At 40.2% G+C, this 13019-nt stretch overlaps 1 protein-coding gene across 17 annotated transcripts in view; it reads right to left on the bottom strand.

Moving 5' to 3' along the window:
- The window catches only part of KALRN (kalirin RhoGEF kinase), a 501553-nt gene that overhangs the window by 11602 nt on the left and 476932 nt on the right, over positions 1 to 13019 (bottom strand). For 16 of the 17 annotated variants that reach the window (XM_081188031.1, XM_081188017.1, XM_081188032.1 and 13 more), the window contains 3 exons: positions 11331 to 11454; positions 5482 to 5541; positions 511 to 538 (listed from right to left, as the gene is read on the bottom strand). In XM_081188031.1, the coding sequence (XP_081044157.1) occupies positions 511 to 538; positions 5482 to 5541; positions 11331 to 11454 (212 nt within the window). Of the gene's footprint in view, positions 1 to 510; positions 539 to 5481; positions 5542 to 11330; positions 11455 to 11703; positions 11726 to 13019 lie in introns of those variants that run through there. The other variant, XM_081188020.1, reaches the window with a different exon arrangement.

Raw genomic sequence — 13019 nt, 5'->3', positions numbered from 1 at the left:
ACATTGCAAAGAATTCTGAGGGAAGTTCTAGAACAAGGGTTACCAATATCATGCCTTTCAGAACCAAAACAGGAGTCTCCAGAATACAGAGATGGATGAATAACTAAAATCATGTTTATCGTATTAAAAATACACCAAAATCTATTTAAATTTGAATAAACCAAAGGAAAGCAAGTAAACTGCATTCAAATAAATTAATTAAATATGTTTTTTGTGAACAGATGCAATATGAAACCAAATATTAATCCAAGTAACATAACATTGAAGTATGATTGAATACTGAATGTCTCTCCCTCTCACACACATATTTACCAGACAAAATTTGAATGTGGGTTCAAACTGGCTGGTTCACCATGCAATAGATTCCTTGGGACTGTGAGTGGCATCATTCTTTCCTGACTAATTACTCAGATAAGATTTCACAGGACTTGTTTGGGCAAAGATGATTAAACCCAATGTTTGGTTTGCTAGATCATGGGAACAACCTGCCACATTTCTGTCCTTACTCACCTTCCTGGATGAAGTTTGGGTTGATGATCTGGAAGAAGAACACATACATAAAAGAAATAGAAAAGTCTTTTTTAACGGGACAATGAGAAGAGGGCTTATTCTCAGCAAAGTATTAGAGATTTGAGGAACTAGGTTGCTGAGGAACTAGAAGCATGTCTGAAAGGTTCTGATTCAGGATCCTGGGTGTGCTATTCCAGCACTCATGACTTCCAGAGTCTAGAAGTGCAAGGTGCTGCAGTGCACAGCATGGAAAGGTTTTTTGGGACCAAATGTGAGTCAGTGTTCCTAATCCCCAAGGTCCTATGTCCTTGTCATAAAGTGCAACAACCACTGTTTCCTAGGCCCATTCTTCAGCAATCAACATGACTGGGAGGAAACCACAAAGTTCATGTCATAGCTAGTTCTGGACAGTCCTGAGATGCATAAAGATTGCTGTGCTGGGGTCAAAGAACCATACAGTTCAGTATACCGCTCTCAAAAGCAGCCAACTTTTGAACATCTAGATAAGAATCAGGGTATTAAGACAAGGGCCACCCGTTGTTCTATGCCTCCAGTATCTGGTGATCTGAAGAGCCAGTGTGGTTCTTTCGTCTCTCAAGGGTAATTTGTCAAAGGCTGGCAGTGAGTAGAACTCTTTGACCCATACCACTTTGCCCTCAGGCCCATCTGTTGGTGGGTCACTGTCCCTGCTTTCTGGTAACAAACTGCACAGTGAGGCCTTCTGCAGCACATCATTCTGATGTAGACACAACTAGGGTTGCCATACGTCTGGAATTTCCTGGACATACCGTATTTTTTGCACCATAACACTCACTTTTTTCCTCCTAAAAAGTAAGGGGAAATGTCTGTGCGTGTTATGGAGGGAATGCCTACGGGTGGCATGCCTACGGATTTTCCTCCTCTAAAAACTACGTGCGTGTTATGGTCGGGTGCGTGTTATAGAGCGAAAAATACGGTACATGGAATACTGTAGTCAGAAGCAGAGTGTGGCTGGAAATTGGGGGCGGGGAATCATCACTGACAAGCACTGGCACACTAAAACCACAGACGAAGCTCTAAATGTGCACAACATTAAAATTCGAAGCTTTCAGTTACAAAGGGTTTCAACTGAAATTTGAACCTTAGTTTTGTGGGATGACTTTAGAAAACTGTTGTTAGTCTTGAGAAGTGAAATCTGAGACAGGATTATTAATTTTTCAAATCAAATGTTTTAGCTTTTTAAAAAATCATTTTAATCTAATAATATCTGCAAATAGTAATGTTGGGACATAATAAAATTAGAATTTGCGTGTTCACACACTGAAGCAAATTTAGTTATTTTTAGCAAATATTCCAAAATTCATTCAGTTCCTACTATAGAGCATTCCTACTATATACATTTAGGCCCAATGTGATGGTCAAACTACACCTTATGTTACACTTCTGAAAAACATTACCACTCTTTCTTGGAGAAAAAGCAGCCTCTGTAAGCAATACTTTGCTTCAGCAGCAGAGAGCAGCTTTGCGCCAAGATTTGTGGATTAACGATGAACTGCTTTGCAACCACTCAAACACAAATGGATATTTAAAACAAAGAATATCACTATTTCACATAAGGCTGAGATGGGAGGTTTTTTTTGTTTATAGGCAGTACTACACATTATAAGTGCTGCAGGAAATAGAGCTGGCATTTTGAGTCTTAAAATTCACCAGCAAGAATCATAGTTTACCGAAACCTCTCAAAGTTTCAGTTTTAAAATTATGAATTTTAAATGTTTACTACTTTCCCCTAACATTCACATTTTTTTGCAACAATTGTAAAGTTCAGCTGCACCCTAAATATGCAGAAAGCAGGACTGGCAAAAAAGGGATCCACATTATTTAAGGTTTTAGCGACACACCTTCAGGGCAAGTAGCCATGGCAAATTGCCTAGTCCATTTGGACGTGGCTCAGTTGCACATTAATAAGCCTTTTCAGAATCCATCTCTTCTTTTTTTGCCTTTTGCCAGTCTGAGTTCTCATGGAGAATATAGCAGTTACTGTATTACCTGTCATCTAGCCATTAAAAGTTTGGAGAATTTTTTTGGGTGGGTGGGTGGGGGCGGGGGGGGGGGCTATCCTACTGGCATACATCTTTCCAATCTGAATTGCACTTCCAAATGGGCTTGTGAAACAAACTGAAATAATTATAAGCTACCTTTGTTGTAACATTATTGTCTTTTGTGAAAAACCAGAAGACAAATCAAGAATGGGAAACACGTGGCTATCTAAATGTTGCTGGACTTCCAAATTCCCATCATCCCTGATGACCTGCCATGCTGGCTGGGGCTGTTGGGAGTCAGAGTGCAACAACTTCCCGAAGGGCATAGATTCTCCACCCAGGCATAAACAATGCAGGCTGAAGGGACCTTTCTGATTGTCGCACAGTACAGTCTGGCTGTACATTTAAAACACACAACTGCTCACAAAGAATCTTGGGGTCTGTAGTTTGTTAAGGGTGCTGGGTAGTGTAGCACTGTGGTGGGTAAACTACAGTTCCCAGGGAAAAAAAATTGGGGGGGGGGGAGCTGTAACTGTCAGCAGTGCTATAAAGGTGCATTTAATACACACATTCCATTTGTCCAGAGATTTTGCAAAATAGAAACAGAAGGCAGTTAAGAAAAGAGCTAGGCTGGATTTTCTTTCTTAGATGCGTTAACATTTTATTCCCAGGGATGGTTTGTGTTTTAACCTGGGGAAGTATTTGGAAATGATATCCTCCCATCCACACCAGTAAGGGCCTGATACACACACTGCCACGTTATCCTACTGCATGTGTAGGCCCAATGTGATGGTCAAACTAAACTTTATGTTACACTTCTGAAAAACATTACCACTCTTACTTGGAGAAAAATCAGCCTACAGAGACCTCTAAGCTAGTTTCCTGTCAAATGTCCCGCCTTACCTGCTCTTGACAGAACCATTCAGAGCCAAGAGCAGCTGCATTATTTTTTTTACCATGAAATCTAGCTGGTTGGTTGTGTTGAGAAAAGCAGAGGGCACCTATTAAGGACAAGCTTAGAGAAGGGAAGAGGTATATAGTAGCCATTTTGTTCTTAACCTACCCAAAGACTGAAGAGCCTCAATATTCTGCTTTGGAGTCTAATGACTAGCAGACAGACAGAGGCAAGTGTGTGCACTCCCCTGCCTTTGCTATATATACACCTTTCAAGAGAAGGAAGTGAGGAAGAACAAACGAAGATAGATGGATGAAGACTTTTACTAATCAGTCAAAGCAGGGAGACTGTGGAACTGTGCGTGGTCCAAGCCAGCTGCTTGGAAGATGGCTGGACACTAAGTATTAGGCAGGGTTACTGGACACAACATGGTCAACCAGATGAATGGAGTGTTACAGAACAAACTGAAGCACTGGGATACTGCAAGTCTATTTCAGGAGCTGGGTGGCAACGTGTCCTACTTTACAGAGGACAGTCCTCTATTTGAAGTCCAGTTTAAAGATAAAGAGCCCCAAGTGGGGATATCAGGGGCCATGAAGTTGTCCATCAACAGTGAGTATCTGGACCGGAAACTGAGAAGGCATATAGATCACCTGGCCAAAGTCTTCCACACTATGTTGAGATGCATCATATTTCTATTTAAATCACAGTAATTGTCTCTCTTTATTATTAAATTTCTATAGATACATAGAAATTAGCACATACATAATTAGCACATACATCTGTGTCTTCTTCTGTTGATGTATAAGTAGCCAACTTGTTTGTGAGTTCAAAACAGCACTGTAACATTTTGCAAGTTGACAGAGTACTGTTGCTAGGGCAAGGCAGATGGCAGAAGGCCGCCTTCGCAGAGGGACAAATGTTTCATAACTGTCACGAGGAGAGAGGGATATGCTCCTTTTTCATGACAATAACATAATATATGGGGGAAGCACATGAAATGAGCCTGTGTAAGGCCCAGTGTTGCTGGCCTTTTAGAATACGGGACCTTTCCCCTGACTCCTTCCATACAAAAATATTGCTGTACTGTATCTCATTTTCTTCTGGGCTTCCTCTTCCTTTGTCCCTAGGTTTTGCATTCATGTAAACAAAGCAGTGAGGCCAACAATGGATATTCTATTAAAAGTCTTTTAAAATAAACTATAATTACAAAGGCACAGCAAGTACAGTGGTATCAACATAGCACTGTTTAGCCAAAAGCAAATAAAAGAAGGAAGTTGGGAGGTAGGAATTCACTGCCTTGTTGTATTAGTTGGTCTCTAAGGTGCTACTGGACAATTTTTTATTTGTTGTATCAAGTTTGCCTTACAGCTGAAGTCTGCAAGGCAAGTTTCACTGCAACCAGGGATGGGGCACCAATGGTTCTTCAACTCTTGTCAGACTACAGCTTCCATCATCCCTGACCATTAGCCATGCTGGCTGGAGCTGATGGGAGTTGGGGGTCTAACAGTGGGAGGACCACAGGTTCCCCAGCTTGTACTAAATGGAATCTGAAACTGCCCAGATCTTACTGGTAAATGCACTTCAGTAGTACCAATGGACAGCAGCTGACCATGGACAGTTGCTAATATCGGTCAAAACAGGACCATTTCTCATCGGTAATGATTAAGGGCATATTCAAGTGATTGCCAATGGTAGGTGTGTGTGTTTTTGGTACACTCTTCTCCAGGGAATGGAAAACCAGAATTGTAGGCAGTCCAAAACACACTGGTGCATACAAGATACACATTTACAGTATAGTAAGGATTAGCCCAAGCCAATCTGACACCTCATGTGCAGAATATAAAGGGCAGTTAAAAGGTTTTTAACAAATTAGATCAGTGATAGTTTGTTGCCCTTTAACACCGCCCTAGATCTGCTATCTGAGATGGCATTCTGCCTATCAGTCAGCCCCAAGTGCATTCCACTACACATGCAGAATTTCTCAGGGGGGTGGGACAGAAAAAGGTGCAAGGTGGGGGGGGAAGGGGAAGGTGCAAAAGGGTTATTGTCTACCTCCATGCTAGTGTTGGGATCAAGGTCATCACATTCTGACTCCTCTGAACTGTTTGTCTCCTTTTTGGCAGCATGGAGGAAAGAGAACAAAATTACAATGGGGAGAGAGATTAAGAGGCACAAGATCAGCAGAAGCAGGTGAGCACAAGGTAGCAATGTGCACTGTGCAACTAACATGCTTTCCAAACAAAGAGGCACTAAGTGGCAAGCAGGAAAAGAAGAAAAAAGGTGTAGTAATCTTGAAATCATTCAGGGGGGGGGGAATCAAAGGTTTTAATGGAAGCAGCAGTATGAGGAGCTACCTCTGCTATACCAGCCCACTCCCACCCGCCATTTTGCAAGGCCCTTAAAACATCCACAACAATACTATACATGGAGAGCATTCACCAATTAACATTCTGTTCTAGTGCTGAAATCTATATCCTCCCAATGAACTCAGTTTGAAATAAAACGTCAGGTGGAGCCAGAAGAGTTCAATCTCCTTGGATTTGTTGTGTTTTTAAAAAAGATTTTCAGGTGTTTGACCATTCAGCCTATCAAGTGTCAATCCTTTAAAAATGTACATGATCCATATACTTCAGTCAGCTTAAACATAAATGCAATCTGAGGTGTGCAAGTACATAATTTTAAATTTAAGCACCCACCTTAAAAATCCAAACAGCATTTTCTTTGTTTCTGTTTTTTTGTGCTCCTTGGCCCAAATCCAAAGAAACATTAGAGCACAGCATAAGGTATCCCATTTACGGCTGCACTCAAAGATACCCCCTCCCACACTGTCCTTACAATACTGATTGCCTATTGAGTTGAGGTGTGTGTGGCCAGACTCAGTCCAGGCATCCTATCCCAACTGCTTATTGGTCTTATCACTACTGATAGATCAAATTACTCGGTTGACGGTATGCACACAACATAACAGGCACTGCAGGCACCCTTCTGAGTGGTGGATGTGGGAGATCACCCTGCTGCCACAGCAAACTTTTCCATTCTTTTGTAGGATAATCCGCAAGCAGATAAAAGTGGATCACCCTGCCTGCCCTGTAGTGATTGTGGAAGGGAAGGATGCAATAATGCAATTCGTGATCAAAAGACTAGTATCAAACCTTAGCTAGAACAAGGTGGTAGATGTGTTTAATTTTTACCATGTCAAACAGGCACCAAGAGAAAAATATTACTTTAAAAAAAGAAAGAAAGAAAACTGACTGATCAGTAGAGCAGATCATGGGTAGTCAAGCAGATGGTACCCTCAGAATGTGGTTGAGTGCCATTAGCCCCAGCCAATGGTCAAGGAGCTGCAGTTCAGCAATATCAGAAGGACACTCCATTGGTTACCCCTGAGTTAAGGGCTTTTATATCAAACAGAAATGAAAAAAGAAAATTGTCCTGGGAGCCGCAAGAGTGTTTAAGTTGTATTTAGTTGTACATAATTATTGTGACTATTATTGTCCTGCATTCACACAAAAATAAGTGCTGCACTTAAACCAGACTTCTCTCCATTGTCATTTAAATTGCAAAGCAGTTTTGATGGATCTTTCTCATTCTTGCCCAAAGAGTTTTGGGTTGAGATCCACAAACCAGTTTTGCCAAGATTTAGACAAATAATGATTCCATGAAAATCCCACAAGCTGTTAAAGCTACATATTAATATTTGTCATTATAATATTTCTTTACTCAGAAGTATTACAAGTAATCTGAGATGTTAAAAAGCCATATATTGCTGTTTAATCACAAATATTTATAACATAGCTCAAAATCATATGTTATATGTGTCAAAAAAAGACTAAATGAAGGAAATACTAAATGAAAACTTGAATCTCTGTGTTGTCTTCAATCTACACAACAGATAGCGTGCACCTATAGAACTATTAACTGTCCAGACAGGTTTGAGAAATATGCTACCATAAGAGCTTGTAGCTAGAGCTCTCTTTATACTACAGTATTTTGATGCTAGTATGTTTAAGATAGACACAAGAGAATGCAAAGAAAAAAAGTGTTCTGCATAATATGTATTTTGAGAAGTAACATTTTAAAGTTAGAATTTTAAAGAAATAGATCTACCACTAAACACATAGGATGGAAGTCAGTATAATGCTAAATTATTGTTCTATCTGGCTGTTTTGGGAGTTTCCAAGCCTCCTGAGCAGATTGGGAATGGTGGGCCATAGGGATAACTGTTTATGTCACTTGCAAAGATGTATTTTGAAATATTAAATTCTCTTTGAGTTTCTAAAATATTGTTCTAGATATTATATTAGAAATGTGACCCAATATCACAAATTATATGTAATACAGAATATTAGTGAAGAATTTTAAGAATGCAATCGTTTCCAATTAATAAGGGTTTCTCCACACCTGCACCCCTGTGGAATATTTTCAGAAATGTAGTTTCCTGGTAAAGACCGATATGTGATTGAAACATGCTGGACTGCAAGTAGAAACTATTCAAGGCATTTTAAATTGCAATATATGGCTCAACCCTCTTCTTCCTGTTATGCTGCTCAGATTGCAAAGGAGAACCAGGCTCATATACCTTAAACAGTCTGGTCAAGATGATTCCTGCTTTGGAAACATCTTGGCTTGATTACTGATTTGCATTTCATGTGCCCTTGAAGACAACTTGGAAGCTTCAATTGGTATAGATGCAGAATATAGCTGCCAGAGTTCTGGGTAGTATGGCCAGATGGCTATATGTGTGTGTGTGTGTGGCGATCTATTCACCACATTAAATAAGCTGGTATTTACTTTTAAAGCCCTACACAGCTTAAGAGCCCCAAACCTGAAGGAGCACCCATTCTCACTGCAACCTGGGTGTGATTAAGGACCTTTTTTGGTACTGACATGCCCTCTATGGAGTACTCTTGTTATAGAGACTTAGCCTGGTGCCTACATTGATGGCACCAGGCTGAAATATTATTGCTCAGCCTGACATTTAATCTTGTGCATGTTTTAAGAATGTAGCCTCTCTCTACTCTGGTTTTATTGTTGCATTTTATGTCTATCTTGATGGTGCAATGCCCTGAAATTTTTATGAGTGAAGAATGGTATGAAAAGTTTTAAATAAATATTGCAGCTATACAGAAGAATTTTAGCAGGTGCAGCTGGTCATGGCAGAAGTGGGGAAAAGCTGCACCTGTTAGAACTGCAGCTCCTACGAATCTGCTCAAGTTATATGAGCCCTATCTTCCTTTACTTCAACTAGGGTAAGCAGATGAAAGCATCAAGCAGGCTCACTGAAGTTAGCACTGCTGAATAGACACTGACAAACACAAGCATATTAACACAAAAATGCAAGCGTTGTTAGAATGCATGCAGATTTTACATTGCCACCACCACAGTTAATTCAATTTAAACCCCAATTCAACAAAAAACACTTCTGTATGGTCATTGGTATTCCAAAAACAGCATTAATTTGAATGAAAACCAAATTATTTGCATGAAGATTTTCTATGGCATGAGTCACAGAATGTAGACTTGGTCCATTTGATAAAGTTCTAAAGGGAACAAGAAGGACCTGGGGTGGATTAGGCACTCTTCCATATTATCCAAACACTGTATGTGACAAATCACACAACCAGAATGAAAACTAAGAAAAACCTTACAAATAAAAATGGCAGTGTATTAGTAGCCCCCCAAAATGCTGGCTGAATGGCATCAGCAGGGATCTGGAACAGCATAAGAACATGAAAAAAGTGGCTGACTCCTCACCATATTTGGAAAAAACCCACAAACAACTTTCTGATTGCCTAAGCCCCACTGAATTCAGTAGTTCATTAGAGACCAAGTGCTTTGATGGACTGAGGCTTAAGAGCCTGATCAAAATAGTTGTTGGAAGTTAGTGATAGAAGAGCCCACAATATTAGGAGGGCGATCCACAACAACTGATCACATCACAGCTAGTGCCTGGGGGCCAAGGTTGGAAAAAGGTTGGGAGACACTGGTCTAGGGATCTGCAAAGGGTGAATTGACAATGCTCACTGTGCAACAACTCAGGCCATCGCTAAGGCTAGCAGTGTGAGTAGTTATACCCTGTTTGTAATTCTGCTGGAAGTCACAGATCAGACTGCATTATCACAGATCAAGGTGGTTTGGGGTGGGCCTTTTTGTCACATGCTGTTATGTTCGTTAAGGGTTGCAAGCTTATCATAGTTGCCTTGAGCATTTCATCCCCAAGAGTTTCATGAACCTACATTGCAAATCTCACAATGAATTTGCTACATGAACATTTTGCAGTCTTTGTCCATGAGAAGGTTGCTTGGCATAAAGCTGTTATGTCAACCCCATGAAACAATGGTGTAGTGGTTTGCGAGAAGGTAAAGCTGGCATTTCACAATTAATTCCATGCCCCACTTCTTCATGGAAATGTTCAAAAAAATGTGTCACTGCAAGCAGAATGTACATACGGTACATCTCTGTTGGGCCACTTACAAAACTCCTGCTTCACTTCCACAAACATTCCTGGCACTTTTATACTAAAAAATTGCACTGAGATTTCTTCAGTTCATGTTTATGGAGGGCAGGAATTTTGTGCCAACTGCAAGACTTGCGTGTCTTCCACTGTCTCCAGTATGCCTATTATGAGGAAAAAGCACTGAAACTGGGTTTCAGGGAGTGGAATTCAATCCCATGATGGACAAAAAATTCCTTGGATACTCCTTGCCAAATCAGTCTGTCTCTTTTTCAGCTAGAAAATGACAACCAGTGATGTGATTCTCAGCATGACTTTGAGGACTAGTGGGCATGAGTGGGATTTATGACTGTTATGTAAACTTCTTAGAAATTTTCTTTTTTGCTTAAGCAGTCTAGAAATATTGTTAAATAAAACAAATAAAAAGAGACAATACACAGAGTGGTGTGTCCCCCACCCTCCTAGGCATCACAGTTCCCAACTAAATGACTCATTATTACAACTGGATTTTCCTAATCCCTTTTTTGGGGGGGGGGTGAATGATTAGCTAGAAGAGCTGGAAGTTATTTGGGTTGTTCCTATATAGCAGGCACAATTCCAGGAGAAGATGTCAGAAGCCACATGAAAGAACCAGAGCAGTAAGTAAACATTGCCCTTACATAACTGGGTGGGGGGAAAGGTGAAGTTTTTCTTCCTCATCCCTAATTTCTAGGAATTTAATTTCTAGGAATTTGTTGAAAGCATCATGGAAGTCTTCAATATGAACAGTCTTAGTCATGATACATCTATAACATACAAATCAATCTCTGTAGTATTGGAAATACTGCAGCAGCTAAACTAGTTTAAAAACAGCAGTGTTAGGCAGTGTTTAAGCAGCCCTAGAAGGATGAAACAGCCCCACCAAAACTTCTAGCAGGTCATTTTGACAGAGGTTGCCTGTTCTGCACTGCCATTGCTTACCAACCCATGAAGACATTTTGCTGCTCATGGATCATTTGCTGCAGATTGTTCCTCATCTATTAATAGCCAAGTCTTGCCTTGTTTTGGCTGGCATGATTTTTGGTCCCTCCAAGGGAAAATTTGCTCGACTCTGCTTGGTCTTTTTAACTGCACATCTTTAACTGCACATACACTTTTGCTGGTTGCATTAAACTTCTGAAGTTAAATACTACACACAAACACACACACACACAGAGAAACTATTTACTTACATTTTGGATGCCAGTGGTGAGGAGGGAAAAAAGCTGTGTTGTATCTTGCATGCAAAATCCGGCCAAAATGTCTACTACTACCGAAAAGTAAAACAAATTAAAAATAAAAAGCAAAAAGGGAAAAACAAAACAAAGTAAAAAGCCAGATGTCACCCCCTGTCCATATAGAGGATGTTGCAGGGGGAGTGAGGATGAGAAGCAGGAGGCAGCGCACAGCTTCTGATGGCCTTACTCACTTTAACAGAGACTTTGTTGCCCAGAATATCCTTGGGTTTACGTAGGCCATTGGCTTCAGTTTTGCCACTGCTTTCCTTTTCTGCCCGCTTTCTCATGCGCAGGGTATGCCATGAACATGACTTCCTGTTGTACCAAAAAATGCACCAATCAAATGGCGTATCTTGGAAGAGGAAGGGATGTGGAAAAGCAATCAGCACACATGTTCTTGATACCTGCAGCCCCCCTTAAGAAGGGAGAAGCCACTTGCAATATGCCTAGTTGGGTGCAAACATTCAAGTCAGGATTTCATACTAGTCTAGAACAAATGTTTTGTTTATTCTTGCTAATTGAAAAAAGATATTTTCTGTAAGTTGGCTGCAGGTCCGCAGATAACAGCATACTTCTTATTCATAACCTGCAAGGGTTGGCAAAGTAAATTCTTCCAGTTAAAGTGAAAATATTGCAAAATTAGAGAGAAATGAAGTCTTTGTTCATATCTTATATACAAAAGCATTTGTATATTCCATGGTTCGGTGCCAGCTCCCAAACATCAGAAGTTAGATAATAACCACTTTATTAGATAGAGGAGATAAACATCATAGTACAGCTGAGTTGATAAAACACAGGCATGTTGAAAGAACAGGAACTTCTTTGCTTAAGTGTAGCAATGCTTGTCTTTCTGCTCTAAGGAACAGAAAATGAAGTTTATATATTCCCATTTTGTGTCCCAATACACATCCTACCTTTGCCACAAAATGTTTTCTTTAGGATGGGGAAGCAGAAATAGGAAAGTGTATGTATCAAAGCAAATAAGAATACTGACAACTATTTAGTCATTAACTGGATCGCCCCTGCATGTCACTTTATAACAGAGAATCCCCCCTCCGTAGATTTGTAATACATTTTCATGTATACAGCTGAGTGAGAACTCACTTTTCAAAAACAGAAGCAAAACAGCTAGAACCATGGCTCAGTTGTCTGCTGTATTTGTCTTGGGCTTGTATGTATGTATGTATGTATGTATGTATGTATGTATGTATGCTGCAAGTCTAGACTCTGATCCCAGCTATGAAGACATAACAACATACCTTACAAGAAAGGGCAGGTCTGCACTTCATAACTGCCACAGGAAAACACTGCTGTAACACCAGTGTTTCCTGCAGAAAATATGTGAAGGGTGGGCATCCACACATACATCTTTTAAACATTCATGTACATATATCTGGGATTCCCAATTGAGCAAGAGGTTCTGGATGTGTGTACACACGTATGACATTCGTCTTTTTTTTCTGTGGTGAAAAATGGTGTGTAGAGCTACTCAAAAAGTTGCATGCAAACTGGGAGATGAATAAACATTTTATGAATTTTCTCACGAAACAACACTTTGTTCCAGTACTGAAATGCTTTTGTGCTTATAGTATTGTTCACCAGATTACTTGGCTGCAGTGTAATATTAAAAAGCAAAAAAACCCCAAGGCTTAGCGCAAATAAGCCACACCATCACAAGACTAAACTGATTTATATCAAATTGTGGTCAACCGTAGTTTATGAACTGTGTATATGCTAGTGTTACAAGAGAAGTCTGATAGGCAACATTGTTTGGGCACATGCAATGGATATCGATATCATCAAACCATGTGATACTGCACTGTACCAGTCCTGTTCATAACCTCCACATGCATGCTCACTGAACAAGTGGGGGAAATATA

Source organism: Podarcis bocagei (genome assembly GCF_964188305.1).
Source record: "Podarcis bocagei genome assembly, chromosome: 1".
Classification (NCBI taxonomy): Eukaryota; Metazoa; Chordata; class Lepidosauria; order Squamata; family Lacertidae; genus Podarcis; species Podarcis bocagei.
Note: the sequence above shows the minus strand (reverse complement) of the source record. Positions and strands in the feature narration are given on the sequence as shown.